General features: G+C 44.4%; 1 protein-coding gene across 1 annotated transcript in view; it reads left to right on the forward strand.

Moving 5' to 3' along the window:
- STAC (SH3 and cysteine rich domain) overlaps nucleotides 1-16391 on the forward strand; it is a gene marked incomplete at its 5' end in the record, with an annotated part of 95329 nt that overhangs the window by 28708 nt on the left and 50230 nt on the right. The window contains one exon of the mRNA XM_006759656.2: nucleotides 6130-6406. Coding sequence (XP_006759719.1) covers nucleotides 6130-6406 — 277 coding nt within the window. The remainder of the gene's footprint in view (nucleotides 1-6129; nucleotides 6407-16391) is intronic.

Here is a 16391-nt window from a genome sequence, read left to right on the forward strand (position 1 = left end):
TAGCCTAAGGCTGTTCGGGTGTTTGGCCAGTAGGAGGCAATAACATTTAGATTAAGATGCCCTGAGCTGCCTGGCAGCAGACAATCAATTTAATGCATCCTATTCAGGTTTGGGGAAATGCCATCAGCCATTCCCAGATTCGGCCCTGCTGTCATGCTGGAATTGGCTTCCGGCAGACATGTTTCCATTTTCATTGATAAAAACAGAGACAATCAAAAGAGAAGATCCACCCAACTGCAACTGTCTCCTTATGCATCTCTCTCCTGATGGACAAACTGCCTCATTCCAATTGAAAGTCAACCTTTCCTCCCAGGCGCTGCACTTCATTACCTCTCGTCTACTCAAGGTCATCACTTCTCTCCTGAGTCCTTAAAAACATGCTAAAATAATCTTCCATGTTTAAACAGTGCAAAACAGAAAACCTCTCCATGACTGCCTCTTTGTACTCATCCCCTTTATAGCAAAACTGCCCATGCTTTCCCCCAACACACTTCCCCTCCAACCATTCTTTCTTAAAATCAGGTCAGTTAGGTTTTCATCCTACCCCTTCACCGAATACGTTAAGTTCCTGTTTAGGGACCTATCCAGATCTCCCAAAGACATTCCTTTTGCCAAATGCGATGGCCAACCCCTCCACCTCCAATGACTTGAGATCTAAGCTCCATTGGAAGCTGCCGGTCATTCTCTCTTTCTTGAATCCTTTCTTCTCATAGATTCTAAAACATCCCTCTCTTTTGTCCTCCTTCCTCACTAGCCCCTCTTTCTCAGATTTCTCGGTTTGTCCTTAATCTTCTTGACATCTAACTGTTTGTTCTTAATCTTCTTGACGTCCAGGGTTCTGTCCTCAGATCACTTCTCTTCAGTGTCTGCACTCACTCTGCAGTGATCTCATCTAGTCTCATGTCTTCAAATGCCATCTATTTGCTTGCAACTCCCAAGTGTGTTACTGCAGCTTGGACCTGTCCTCTGAATCCCAGAATCGTGTATTTAACTGCCTACTTGGCAGCAACACTTGGATTCGAAGCAAGCATCTCAAACTTACCCAAAACTCTACTCTGATCCCCACCCGGCTCCCAACACCACTGGCTTCTTCTCCGGTGTCCCCTCTTTCAGGAAGTGGCCCCCATTTACCTAGTTGCTTAAGCCCAAATTCTTGAAATCATTATTGACTCTTCTCTTTTCCTCATACTTTCATCCAGTCCCTCAATAAATCCAATTGGTTCTATCTTCAAATTGTGCCCCAAATTCAACCACATCTTACTATATTAGGCCAAGCCAAAATTACTTCTCACCAGGATAACTGCAAGAGTCTCCCAACTGATCTCCCTACTTCCACCATGCCCTCCTATAGTCCATTTTCCACACAGTAGCCAGAGTAACCTTTTTGAAATAAGGATCAGGCCCTGTCACGTCCCTGCTCAAAGCCATCACCCTTAGGATAAATTCCAATGCCATTGACATGACCTGCAAATTCCAGCATGAAGCCTGCCCTTGACCTCTCTGTGCTTTCTCTCCCTCATTACTCTGTTCCAGACACATTGCCCTCTTAGAGTTCCTCAAGCACCCCACCTTGCTCTCTTGTAGGGGCTTTTGCCCTGGGTTTTCCCACTACCCAGAATGCTCTTCTCCAAAGTAGCTCATACCTTCACTTCCTTCATGTCTCTGCTCCAATGTCACCTGTCCCAGAAGCCCTGCTTGTCACTTTCTAAAGCCTGGCTCTGGCTGTTACCCCTACCCATATTATTATTATATATCTTCGATTATTTATTTTCTATCTCTACCCACTAGACATTAAAACCTTAAGGAGAAGGAATTTGCTTATTTTACTGCTATATCCCCAAAGCCAAGGACTATGTCTAACTCATTGTAGTAGCCCATTCATTAAATGAACTATTTTAATAAAGGAATGAATGATTCTCTAGTCATAGGTTTCCTGGGGTGATTGCAGGGAGTAAGGTATTTAGAGCAATTTCTAGCACATGGTAAAGGTCTCCAGACTATCTGTTCCTTTTACCATTATTGTTATAAACAGAATGGATGGGAGGTGGCAGTGGTGTGTGGAAGCTAATCATTTTGTGACATCTGCTATTATCAGAGTTTGCTTCTATTTCTGCGTTTTGTATCTTCCCATCTGGCCTCTGCTCTTGTAGGGGTAATTGAAGAAAGCATGTGCCTTTGAGCTCGCTGCTCAGGCTTTGTTTAACTTGTAGGCATTTCTCTTAAGCTGTCCACTTGAATAAGAAATGTCACCTTGGCTTCCAAGGCCAATTCTCCCGCTTTTGAAGCAGGCAGGCTCTGAAGGTCTGACAATTTCCAGCTACATCTCTCAGCGCACGGATAACGCTACAGGTTTCTTGGCATCGTACTCAACTCTGGAGTACAAAGAGCAGCAGGTGATGGATGGGTTTGAAGGGAGAAAAGCAGCACGTGAGCACTGCGGGAGGCCAGACTGCACACTTGCAGGTGTCGCCCATCGCCTTCCCTGCATTGGCAGCAGAAACCAGACAGGGATGCCTGATGCTTCACTTTGATCAACAAGGGGTGCCCCTTTATTCTTTTTAAGAAATCTGAAATATATAAAATAAAGGAAGTAGCTTCCAAATAGATTTTCTTTCCCACTCTGCATCCCTTCCCACCCTCACTGACCACCAGTACTTCCATCCCCCTGGGAGAGACGGGTAGCTCTCTCCATCCCTACATCTATCTCTGCCAACTCACCAGCATGAGGGTTAGAGGGAGGCAGATTTAATTTTGAACCTTGGTGTTGACTCACCTACGCTGTGTGACCTTGGACAAGTTTTTTTATATGCATAAAATTTTTTATTGATTTCAGAGAGGAAGGGAGAAAGAGATAGAAACATCATTAATAAGAGAGAATCATTGATAGGCTGCCTCCTGCATGCCCCACACTAGGAATCGAGCCCACAACCAGGCATATGCCCTAAGTGGGAATTGAACCAGTCATGGCTCTTGATTCATAGATCGAAGTTCAACCACTGAGCCACACCAGCCTGCTTTGGACAAGTTTTTTAACCTCTCTCGGCCTCCATTTCTCCAGGGGGAAATAACAAATTCTTCATTGGATGGTTGGGAAGATGAAGAGGGATCATCTGGTGGAACACTTAGGCTGGCTCCACACTCCCAGCTCCCTCCGCCCCTGTTCTGCCCCATCGCCCTCCTTCCATTTGTATCATGTAGAAATCTCAGCTCTCCCAAAGACAAATATGATGTGATTTCACTTATGTGTGGAATCTAAAGAGCGAAATAAACAAACAAACAAAACAGAAACAGACTCATAAATACAGAGAACAGACTGACGGTTGCCAGCGGGGGGAGGGATGGGGGCTGGGTGAAAAGGTGAAGTGATTGACAGCTTGGCAGTTAGAAAATCTCGGGGAGGTGAAGTACAGCATAGCGTGGTACCAGGGGTAGACTGGAAATATCGGGGAAAATGCTTTGTAAAGTATATGACTATCTGGCCACTATGCTGTATGCCTGAAACTAATATAAAATAATACAGAATGTAAACTGTAATTGAAAAATAAAATTACAATAAGCATTAAAAAAAAGAATTTTCAGCTCTTCCATATGTTTGTTGTCTCCTGCTACCTTCCTAATTGTGCCCTGACATGATCAGAGAAGGTGTTACTGTTCTATTTTTGTTATAAGGGCAGCCAATTTATTGAACCATCTGAACAGCTGGTTCAGGGCGGGGGGGACAGAAAATGACTTTATTTTGCGATGTGATGGCATTGGCTTTGACAACCTCCCTCCCCCTGGTTTGCACAGCCCATGACAAAATCTCAGCAGATTCCTTCACTTCCTGGTCACTTTATTAAAATCTGTTCAAAGTAAACTCCAGTGTCACCTCCTATTTGTCTCCCGTTCTCCACACCAGGCCAGCATCTAGCCTTCTGGCACTTGAAGTGTCGAAAGTCTGTTCTGCTCCTTTGCTGCCCCAGGTCCTCACCCCAGTGTGGCTCGGTCTCAGAGTGATTGACTCATACCTCCCTCTCACTTACCTTTGCTGGAGATGGAGGGTCCGCTGCCAGACAAGTGCGGTGTCCCAGGGGCACATGACTCCATCCTCTTATATCCATCAGGATGTGCTAGGTTTGGGTACAGCAACAGACTCCAAAATAACTCAGGAGCACCTCCTTCTTCCTGCTTCCTCAACAGCCCCAACTCCTCTGGTGCGTGTGGACTGTAGGGCAGAGGGAACAAGACAAAAGAAAAGTCTTAGCTGGCCCACCATTTCTGCCTTTCTGTGGATGACGTTGCTGCTTCTCTGGCTAGCCCTTTCTGGCTGGTGATGCTCAGTGGGGCTTCTCTAGAGGACCCTGCAGGGCCTCCCCTCTGAACTTCAAGTGCAAAGTTGGTCTCACATGGCCACAGTCGACTTCAAATGAGCAACAAGGTACATTCCCACCACATACTAGGAAAGTCAGAAGAACAGCGTGGTGTCGTGTACACACAATAGACACCCAACTTAATGGTTTAAAAGACTAGCCATCTCTGTAGTTGGTGTTCTGTGGGTTGACCATTTGAGCAGGACTCCACTGGACAGTTCTGGTCTCGTTTAGACTCCTTTAGTCATTGCAGGGAAGCAGGTGGCTCTGCCCCTGGGGTCTCACTTGCGTGATGGAAAGTGACTGGACCATGTGTCTCATATCGTCCTTCAGGCTGAATTGGGTTTGTTCATATGGCAGATTGGCACAGTTCCAAAGGGATAGCAGAAGCATACAAGGCACCTCGAGGTCTCGGCTTGGAACTCGCTTAAGGTCGCTTCTGCCACTTTCCATTGATCAAATTCCCCAAACCAACAAGATTCAAGAAGTGGGGAGACATGCTCCCCCTTTGCTGGGAGGAGCTATACAGTCACATTGCAAAGGGGAATGGGTAAGGGAAAGGGAGAGAATTGTGGTGTTTTTGAAGTCAACTGCCCAGCACTAAAGTCATCACATCTTTCTGATCTTCTTAGAGAGAAGTTGGGGGTTTGATGCAGAGCCAGATCAATCACCTTATGTGAACTATCTTAAAGGCAAAGTGACCTGTTGCATGTAGGTCAGGTAGCCACTAAGTGGTTCATTTCTTTTATCTGGGCAGAGGGAAAACTGCATGTGATAAAAATGCATAGTAAATACCAGAGACTTTTAAAAGGCCACTGTGGCTGGGCTGGACAGAGCAAGGTGGACCGTGGTGCACACTGTCCTTGGGATCCAGAATGTGCCAGTCATTGGAGCCCATGACAATGAGCTTATCTTTATATTTAAGAAGAAATGAAACTTCGTAAAGAATTTTAAACACATGCTCACATCTCTGTTTCCAAAAGATCCTTCTAGCTCTGATATGAGGACTGGATTAGAGGTTTGGACTGGACCAACCCCAGACTTTTGGAAGTCAGAACTTTTCCGAGTTTTTTTATGAGTCCCAGAGGCAAAGAAGAAATAGTCTAGTTTGCCAAATGGTCAAAAATGAGCAGAAGGGCAAGGGCAAGAGCGGAGAATATAAAATAGATAATTCCACAGTGTGTCCTACACACACACACCACGTATGTTACTTATCCATATGCTTCAGACCCAAGCAGGCCTGAGAGTTACTGGTTTGTGTTCTCTGGATGGTTAAGCCAGATTGATTCTGGGTTTGACAGTAGCCTCGCCTGCTTTGTTGTGTAAAGAGACAAACAGCATCTAAGTGACCCTGAGAAAGGCCAGCAAAGGCCCCAGCATTACAGACCCAGCCTTTGAGCCCAAGAGTTTGTACGGTAATTCAAATTCTAAAGGCAATCCACAATTCAAATTCTAAAGGCAATCCACAATTCAAAGTCTAAAGGCAAGTGGTATCAAAATCCAATGCCATGGGATATTTTGACAGCACGTTGGAGGGACCGCGAGGAGGCAGGGAGGAGGAGCAGTGGCAGAAGCTAAGGCAGCAAGGAACCTCCTTCTGTAGTCTGGCTGCCGAGTGCCCTCTGGCACTGCCATCAGCCCACCCACACAGAGACCTCTATGAGCCTCCAGGGGCTGAGGGTGTCGGTGGGAACAGTGCAGTGCATGGAGCAGCCGCCTCCCCCCAGCATGAGTCTGCACGATCGATCATAAGAGCGTCTGTTCTGTCATTGCATTGCAGCTCCAGAAACTAAAACGATCACTTTCTTTCAAGACCAAGAGTCTACGGAGCAAAAGTGCTGACAACTTCTTCCAGCGAACCAGCAGCGACGCGAAGCTGCCAGGGGACATGCTGGCTGAGGTCAGCCCCAGCTCCAGCCCCCTCCCCACCCCAGGGAGCCTGACGTCCACGCCCACCAGGGCTGGCCTGCACCCAGGCAGCACCAAGGCCCACGCCTTTCAGGAGCACATCTTCAAGAAGCCCACTTTCTGTGACGTCTGCAACCACATGATCGTGGGTAAGTCTTTCCCCTGCCACTTCCTCCAGGTATGTCAACATAAAATTGTGGGGAAACCCTGAGGGTTTGGTGTGGAAAAGATGTACAGCTAGCTGTGTTTTAAAATACTGCATTGGAAAAGTCAAGAGGCCCATTTTATGTGGCTTTAGAGGGAAGGGTTGGGAACAAGGGGTAAAGTTAAAAGGTAAATTTCAGTGAGAATCTAACCTTTTTCTAAAGATATTTTTAATGATTTCAGAGGGGAAGGGAGAGGGAGAGAGAGACAGAAACATCAATGAGGCGAGAGAATCATTGATCAGCTGCCTCCCGCAAGCTGCGCATATGCACCGACAGGAAATCGAACCGTGACCTCCTGGTTCATAGGTTGACGCTCAACCACTGAGCCACGCTGGCTGAGCGAGAATCTAACCTTTTAACTGATGCACTTGACCTGTCATTGAATGGCTTGCCTTGTAAGTAGCGTATGATTTGACTTCTGTCAGGCATAGATCATCTCAAAGGTCTTTTTTTACTTAAATATCTGATATTCTTTCAAATGAAACATGGCATGTTTGTTGCTTTCCAAAGAAGCCAATAGCTGTCATCATTGAACTCGAACTTGTGGTTTCCTATATGGTCAGGAAGGCAGGATTCTGCAACTCCCTTCACCCTTGACCAAGACCCAATTAAGGAGTATAATATTCAGAATGAGAGAGATGTCAACCCCTCTTGTGAAAACCATTATCTGCTCACATTCTCATTTTCTCATCACTATTATTCATGTGCTTCCTTCAAACAGGCCATATTCAGGATCAGTGCTGTGTCGGTCAAAGATTTCCACAGTGATGCTGGTTAAAAAATACTCTTGCAATTAATGTAGCTTACCTTTCCTCTCACTCAGGCATCTTCAGATCATTTGGGGTTTAGCTGATCCAGACTCAGCTCAGTTACTTTGTCTTCTCTCTTTCCCTTTTCTCACTCCTTCCTTGGACCAGTGGGGTAACCATATCATGTTCTTCTCACGGCAAGGACAAGTGGAAACATACAAAGCTCTCCTTAAGGCTTTGGATTGGAGGTGACATGTCCCTTCTACTGGCATTCCTCCGGGAGAATGGGGGCCAAGCCCATGTCAAGGGATGGAGAAGTGCACTCACTCTGCCTTGATATCAGGGACTTTAAAGCCACCTGCCAAAGGGCCCAGGTAGAGGGACACGTGAAGAATGGGGTCAATCATTCAACCTACCACAGCGCCGGGGAAGGCCTCTGGATTATTAAACCACTGTGTTTGGTAGATTCTGCTAAATCTTAGATCCATACCACCCAGCCATTTCACTGTTCCACCTGGAAGTGAGGCCTGGAATGACTGTGAGCATGGCGGGGAAGGTGTCTCACCATGTTCCAAGCTCAGAATGCTTAGGCAATTTGGCCTCCAACTTAGTGTTTGTGTCTGCCTCCTTAGCTTCTGTGTCTGACGCATCACTTTCAATTTCCACACAAATTTCCACCAGGCCTTTTCAAGGCAGTGCTATTCATAACCCATAAGTAGGTGATGATGAGTCTCTATTTTAAATCTCATTGTGACCAGTATGAAAAGACAAACAGGGCACGTGTTTTCAAAATGAGTAAGGGAAATGAATTCACCTCTGAGGAATGCCACCATCATTACCCTAAGGAGGATTCTAGGTACACAGCAACAATTCTGAGACTTTATTTTGAGAGAGAAAATCACACACAAAAAGACTCTGTGCTGAAGAGAATTGCACTATACTTTTCTCTTATCAGAATTAAATGTACATTGCAGCTGCCTTTTTTCCTTAAGAAAGGAAGAGAAAAAAATACAGTCAGCAAGGCATGCTGTTCTTTTCAAAGATGAGAAAGTAAACCAAAGAGTAGGCTCCTTCTAGGAAAGAAGAAAAGGGATTATAGAGGCAGGAGGGAACAGGGAGAGAGAAAAGGCAAGAGGAAGGAGGTGAGGAGAGGAAGAGAAGTGAGGTGACGGAGAGGCTGCTGAGTATTTTAACTTCCTGAAACAATGCCTGCCTTTGTCATCTGTGATAACACAGCATGGTTGCTCTGCCCCTTTTCTCTTTGCTCCTCAAACCTAGTCTCCTTTCTCTACATATATCACTGGAAGGTTTGCTTTTTCAAGCCACAGGTCTTCTTTATATTCTAAATTCCAGGGAAAGACCACCTGCTGTTACCCTCTTAGAATGGCATTTCAGAAAATATATTAAAGCAGATACTTTTTCCTTTCAAGGAGAACCAAGGGTTATATAATGATAGCCAAGAACAATCAAATCTCATCTTAGCAGTTTCCAGCTGATGGATATTTGTTTAAAAATAAAAGGAATCTGGCATTCTCGCTGTCTAGGATTTCTAAGTTGGAATGGACACGCGGAGTTGGGTTTACAAAGCCTCACATTGGGCTTCGCCTGCCTGCCTGTGCCTGAGAGCTGGCAAGGCTACATATTTGCCACAAGAACGTGACCAATAAAAGTACACCTGGACCCCAGCCTCAGTGTCTGCCCATCTGATTATAATTTCCTTAGCTCCTGCACTCTGTAACTCATTCCCTATTTTCAGCTTTGCCCTTGCCCTTGGACTTGACACCTGAGACTGTTCTTCCCCAACTGATCTGGCTCCCATGCCACTTGGGTTAAGCAGCAACTAGGAGATTGCTACCCTTTCTGACCTTCCTTAGACTACGCCTTTCCGGAAAGTCTTGTCTCCTATACAAGCCAGAGGTGACCAGCCCAAGCTTTCTTGGAGACGCCAGAGAAATAGACAGTCTGTCTACCCCAATGCTGGATGTCCCAGTCTTTGAGTCAACAGGATTCAATACTCAGTCTTAGACTAGGAGAATCCTCTTGTACTTGGTTAGATAAACATACTCCCTCCACCAAACACATCCTCTCTTGCCATCCTTAGCCCTTGGCAAGGGGAGTTGAGGGTGGGGTCCCATCTTTATTGTGCTTCAACTTAACGTATTCCATCTATGACACTCTGTCTTTACATTGAATTAACTTATCTACAAAGACTCATTTCAAGAGAGTTTTGGATTTCTGTGTGGTAATCTGCATCTTTTTGAAGTTTCAAGACTTGAATAAGTCAACATGCACTACTCCATAAATTAAGGAAGTTTTTCCAAGGAACTCCATTCTTCCATTTACAAATAGATAAAAAATGTTTTTAAATTAACTAAATGTTTTTAGTTGGCATTCAATTACAAGACACAGCGTATTAAATGAATTCATGTTTTCTATGCAAATATTTCGCAAAATGGCTGGATTTCATTGCCTAAAACTTCAAGTTTCCTTATACATTCAATGCAGAGTCTATGAATCATTCACTTTCAATCTGTTTGGTAGCAACCATGGGGAGGGGAAGTAATAATAGTGTCTTTGTCTTTGGTAAAAGTCCCTAAAGCAGGGCCTGAGATAGAGGTTCTTGTGAACATGGTTGTGGAGAGTGCCCTCAAGAGGAGTCAGAGAAGCAGGAGGGTCAGGGGAAGGAATGAGGATGTGGTCTCAGCTGCAATTGGCTTCAGATTGGTCCCACCCATGGGGAGCTCTGGAACACAGATCCTATCACCTGGTGATACCACCTTGAGACAAAGGGCTGGCCTTTGTATATTCCTGTCACTCAGTCATTGGCCATGGCTGCCCCCAAGAGGCAGTGGGGATATGACATCCCAGGCAAGGAGGACCCATTTGGCTGAGAACAATTCTCTGAAAAAAGGACACCCATGAGCCATTAGCAGCCATCATTCACAGCATCAGCATAATAAATAAGATGTGGACAAGGTACCAACAGCATCACAACCTCTGAAAACATATTAATTCTACAAGATGCAATATAAAAGCATCCTCCTCTAGGAATGAATTTAAAATGCAGATGGACCCTTGGCATTATTGTATCTATAACACTATGTTCCAATCTTCTATATATATAAAAGGCTAATATACAAAGCGTCCCCTCAGGAGTTTGACCAGGAGACCGGGAATTCAATCGCTCACTATGATGTGCATTGACCGTGGAATGAAGAAAGGCCCCAGCCGGCAGCTGGAAGGCCCTGATCAGCCCTGATCGCTGGCCAGGGCTAGGGACCCTACCCATGCATGAATTTCGTGCACTGGGCCTCTAGTTATAAATAATACAACATTAGGAAATATTAGATCATGCTGAGTCCAAGACCTTTCTGCTCTGCTCTTCTTGACCATTAGTTTAGTTATTTCCTGACCTATTCTGACCTCATCCAATTGCTCAGAAAAAGCCAGATCAACCAAACTTGACTGGAACACACACACACACACACACACACACACATCTAAAAAGACAAAGCTGGGTTCACTATCAATTAAGTTGCCTCTTGGCAGGAAAGGCCAAACAGAAATCAAGGGGAATATTAAAAAGCAAATGTCACCCAGCTGGTGTGGTTCAATAGTTGAGGGTCAACCTATGAACCAGGAGATCGAAGTTCAATTCCTGGTCATGGCACTTGCCCCGGTTTTGGGCTCCATCCCCAGTAGGGGCATGCAGGAGGCAACCAATCGATATGTTTCTCTCAGATCAATGTTTCTCTCTGTCTTTCCCTCTCTCTTTCACTCTCTCTAAAAATCAATGGGAAATATCCTCCTGTGAGGATTAAAAATGAAATAGACACTGTAGATTTGGGGAGAGAAGATTTTTGCATGGTAAAATATATGTTTAGAAAATGCTGTACACTATACTCCCCTTGACTATTCATAGCACACTAGCATTTCAAAGTCCTCCTGTCCTGAAAACTACCAAGTTTTGGAGCAAGTGGATTATAACTGAAGAGTTCTTTCTCCTAACATCTACTCTTCTCTAATTCATCTTGACTGCTACTGAACACTATTTGGCATGTATCTCTGCACTGTGACCAATGCAGAGAGCCTTTCTGATGCCTACAAAAGCAAATTCATTAAAGAGTTATTAAGATTTCAGTTCAGACCCAATGTTCTCAAGAAACATTGTACCCAGCACCGTTCAGCTAAAGGGACACAAAATGCTTTTTAAGCTAGCATCTTCTATTAGTTTCCTGAAATTGTATGTCTGCTGCCAAGTACTATTTATTTTAAGAAACCTCTCACTGAAAATTACCTTGATGAGGAAGTAAACCACAGTCCATTCAGCAAAGATGGAGCAGAAATGGATATGGGCTGGCCTTAAGGAAGGAGGTCTCTTAGAGTCTCACACAGAAATGGAAGTGACACCTGATGGGGGCTAGCGTTATGCTCTGGGGCATCCATGGGATCTGCAGGTCATCACTTTGAAAATGTAAAAACCCGTGACCTGCCACCAAAAGAGAAGACAGGACAAGGGAGGTGAAGAGGACTACCCTTGATACCATATTGCTCATCACTCTCCCTCAGACATCTTCCCTGTGGAAGGTCCTAATATTGTTTCCTGAGCCCATTTTCTGTGCCCTGGCATTTTGCTTCTGGAACATCTGGAATGCCTTTCCTTCCTTCTCTGTCTCTTCATCTATTCCAGTCTCAAATCGATCAAGACCTAATTAAAATTCTCCCACCAGGTCTTGCCTGACCACTTATTTTCTCTGAATTTGCTTGTCATTTTCCAAACAGACTAGATTTGAGTAAGCTCCTTGAAGACATGACCAGGTTTGATTCATGTGCCTATTCCCACAGCAGCTAGTAGAGCACACACCTGGCAACGAGTGGGCACTTAAAAATAGTAATTAGTGCCCAGCCAGTGTTGCTCAGTGGTTGAGCATCAACCTATGAACCAGGAGGTCATAGTTCGATTCCAGGTCAGGGCACATGCCAGGTTGCAAAGACTTAATCCCCATTGGGGGGCATGTAGGAGGCAGCTGATCAATGATTCTTATCATTGATGTTTCTATCTCATGCTCCCTCTCCCTTCCTCTTTGAAATCAATAAAAATATTTTTTTTTTAAAAAAAAGAAAAACAATTAGAAAGGGACCAAGTGGTGAAAAAAGAATCTTTATATGTGTGAAACTTTCCAGAAAATAAAAATTTCCCAAGTTGCCAGATGCTGCTGCTATCTTATCAATGCAAGAAAGAAAATGTGGAACTTCATTCCTGTGAACTGTTTATTTTACCAGTAATTGAGTGAAGGCTTAAATGGTCAAACTTGGGAAAAATAATTTTTAAAATGCCAGCCAATGAAAAGAGAGTGTGCCTCTTAAATTATAGATCATAATGTTTACAAGTGCTGAATCATGACATGGAGGTGATCTTTCAGAAAACCAGTGTATTTGTATTTTAGGAGCCTTTTTAAAAATATATATTTTATTGATTTTTTTTACAGAGAGGAAGGGAGAGGGATAAAGAGTTAGAAACATTGATGAGAGAGAAACATCAATCAGCTGCCTCCTGCACACACCCTATTGGGGATGTGCCCGCAACCAAGGTACATGCCCCTGACCAGAAATCGAACCCAGGACCCCATAGTCTGCAGGCCGACACTCTATCCACTGAGCCAAACTGGTTAGAGCTTTAGGAGCCTTTTAGACCATACTGTAGCAGAAAAAAAAATGACAATACAGGAACTATTTTCACTGTGTATATAACTGACCAGAGTGGAGATGCCAATTTAAGGTGGTCTTTTGTTAAATTTTAGTCATTTCCTATAGGTCACCAGCTACATGCTATTTAGTAACATCACAGCAAATATATACTGCATATATGTATACATATACACATACAAATATACATATACACATACAAATGTTTGTATTTCCATGTTCTTCCAACCTACTGTGCTACATTTATTTTCTCCTTGTTCCATCCACCATCTAATGGTTCCATCTAATGGTTCCATTTAATGGTGCCCAGTAGAAAGAAGGGAGGAGAAATCACTCAAGATGGAGCTTGGAGACAGAACATAGACACTAACACTGCTGTGAATCCTGGATACACTTGGAGAATTTCCTGAACTTGAAGCTGCAAACCTTTTCATGACTGTGCTATTGCTGATTTATGCCTTCCTGCTTGAGGTTCAGACAAGCATGACAGACAAGTGTACAGTGGCCGCCTGCCTCTAGACCCATGAGCAGTACCGTGGTGGAAGCGAGGGACCTGTAGGAAAAGGCCATCTCCCGTTATAAACACAGGGAGATAAAGACCTGTTGGAAAATGTGTACCCTGCACTTCCATTCAGCTGCCATAGCAGGGAATGCTCCACTGACCTACTTTAGAATGGTCACTTCGGTTGTGCAGCCACAGTGGATACCACATCATAAAATGACAGAACTGGGCCAGTGGTAAAAAATGGGACATCCCCTGTGTGTGTCTATGGGAGACACCTGTACATTGTGACCCAGCCATTAAAGAAAAAGGATGAGGCAATAGAAATACATAGTTAAATCCAATAACTAAGGCACTTCTTTGTAGTTTATCAACACTGCCTGGTTGCACAAGCAGGAAACATAGATTACTTTTCCACATGCTAAGCTTATCTGGAAAGAAAACCCAAAGCCTATAGGTCTGCTGCACTCCCCACCCCAACAACATGGCAACAAACAAGTTCATGTGTACACATACTTATACATGTGTGTAGATGTACACACCATACACACACTCTCACCTTCATCACACAGGAAATGTGCTTCCCTTGACATGGCAGGATCATGTTTTAAAGAATTCACAACCACTTCAGCCTAAGACCCAAGCACCATCTTCACTCTGTTCCTAACGCCATAAAGAGAAGTAACAAGGGTCACATATCATTAAAAGTGAGGAGGGACCATGAGCAGCCTGACTCTCACCCAGAAGGGCTATATCACTTTGCATGAGATCTGCCTGGTATCCCTGTTTGAAAAAGATTTCAAGGAACATTTCTGAGCATCTGTTTTCTGATTTTAAAAAGAGAAACAAAAAAATACCTGCTAGAGGTGATATAAAGATTGAGACGGTACCCCAAAGCAGTAGTGCTCAGTTAGTAACAAGACAGTCTTCTCCCTGTCGTCCTGCCCTGCTGCTGACCTGCCCTCTCTCCCAAGGTCTAGTTAGCCTCTCACTTCAATGGCCAGAACTTTGCTGCCCAGATTTCTTGTCGATGCCAAAATACTTAAATGTGTCCACAGTGGAACAACGCATCTTCTTCCCCCATACAATCTTGCCACTTCATTGAGGTCCTCTTCTGCTGGGGCAGATGGTACCTGCATGCTCTCAGCTACCTGGCCAGAACCTCAAGGCCATCTTGGACTCCTCCATTCTCCCTCTCTCCAGAAAGCCCATCCATGAACAAGCTGTCTATTCTACTTCTGTGCTTTCTCTATGGTCAGGCCCCTCCACTCTTCCTCTCCGCTCCTGCCCCAGTCCAGTCTTCAACACATCTCACATGAGCTGTTGCAAGAACTTCCTAAATGATGTTCTTTCTATCCATCTCTACAAATGCTGCCAAACCCCTTCTGAAAGCAAACAGACATTGAATTGCTGATTTTGTCAGGAATGCTTGTACTGACTCCTTGCCTAAAGAATTGCTTGGTGCTTATTCTATAACCTCTGAGAGCTGACAAAGGTGAAGAAATAAGGACTTTATCCCATCTGATTTGCACAAGGTGAAACTTTGTTCACTACACTTGGCAGTCATCATCAATAGCACCGGTGAGCATCTCTAAGTAAGTGGATTGTTACAAATAAACTCTCAATGCAGACCTGCAAGAGGGAGCCGGGAGAGGGGCAGCTGGTGCAGGGGTCACCAGTGGGTATTTGCATTCTGGCTCTGCACTTAGTAGCTCAGCTGACCTTGGACAACTAATGTACCTTCTCTCAACCCAGTGTCTTTCCAATGGCATTGAAAATACCTAATTCATGGAATCCCTGACAAATTAAGTGACATAAATGAGTGTTCTTTGTGAACTACAAAACTTAAAACTGTTCACTATTATTAAAGCTATCTTTATGTGTGAAAGATTGATACTAGTATTATGCCAAATTGTCAGAAAAGCACTTTGGGGGGAGGGGCGTGGCTCGGGGGGGGGAGCACATCGATTGGCCAATCCATTCTTGGGAGACCTGAGGATAAATATATATTCTCGAGCCTTCGGCTGGAAGAAGAGTTGTGAAGAAAGCAAATGAGACCGTGAAAACCGCAGGCCTCAGAGAAGAGGAGGCAGACAGCAGAGATTATTAATACCGGGGTCAGGGGTGTCCAGTCCAGCTGTTTCACAGATGGTCATGAGAAAGTGATAATCCTAGAAGACGCCTCCTCTCAGAATTTTAAGCCAAACACACAAGACAGAAGGAAAGTTTGGTGGCCATGATGTTACAGTGTGAACTGATGGCCCAGGGGGGAAAGGCTATGGACTCCAAACTCAAAGCTCTGAGCCAACCCAACTCCTGTTACTATTTTTAAAGTTCAGTGCGAGTGAGGGGCGGGGGAAGTAGGGAGAGTTTTTCCACTAGTAGTCAAGAACCGAAATAGGAAAGATCAACAGAGGCATTTATAAACAATGAATGCCATTAATTTTTTATAGCTAAGAAGGGGTTGGAAAAGTTGTAGTGTAGCAAGGAGTGGGGAATATAGGCAGGGAAAGATGGCCCAGGGGTCTTCACCATTTTTAAAGGTCCTTTCTGCTTGCTTGATAGGATTTCAAGTCACTGGCGAATGACTATATTACTGAATTTCCCGGAAAACTTGGAAACTATCTTGTTCAATTGAACTCATAGCAGGGGAGAGATAGGATGGGTTATTTTTAATCAAGGTCTCATGACTAGAGTTCAAGTGTGATGGAAAATATGTTCCCCCTTTTTCCCCTTTTGCAGAAAACTTTCTAACTATTGAGTGATATCTGAAGCTTAGGAGCAGTTTAAGCTGTGTTGCTTTAACTCCAGAGCTCCAGCTCTTTGCAGTAGGCGGTCACCTAGGGTCCTTTCAGGGTGGTGAGGAACAGGTCATTGTAAACCCTGATTTGAGCTTTGCTTACCTTCCCAGCAGACTGCGATGGGAAGACCATTAGCCCAAGAGGCCCGACACTAGTATTTTCATTCCTGC

Source organism: Myotis davidii, unplaced genomic scaffold, assembly GCF_000327345.1.
Source record: "Myotis davidii unplaced genomic scaffold, ASM32734v1 scaffold395, whole genome shotgun sequence".
In the NCBI taxonomy this organism is placed as follows: Eukaryota; Metazoa; Chordata; class Mammalia; order Chiroptera; family Vespertilionidae; genus Myotis; species Myotis davidii.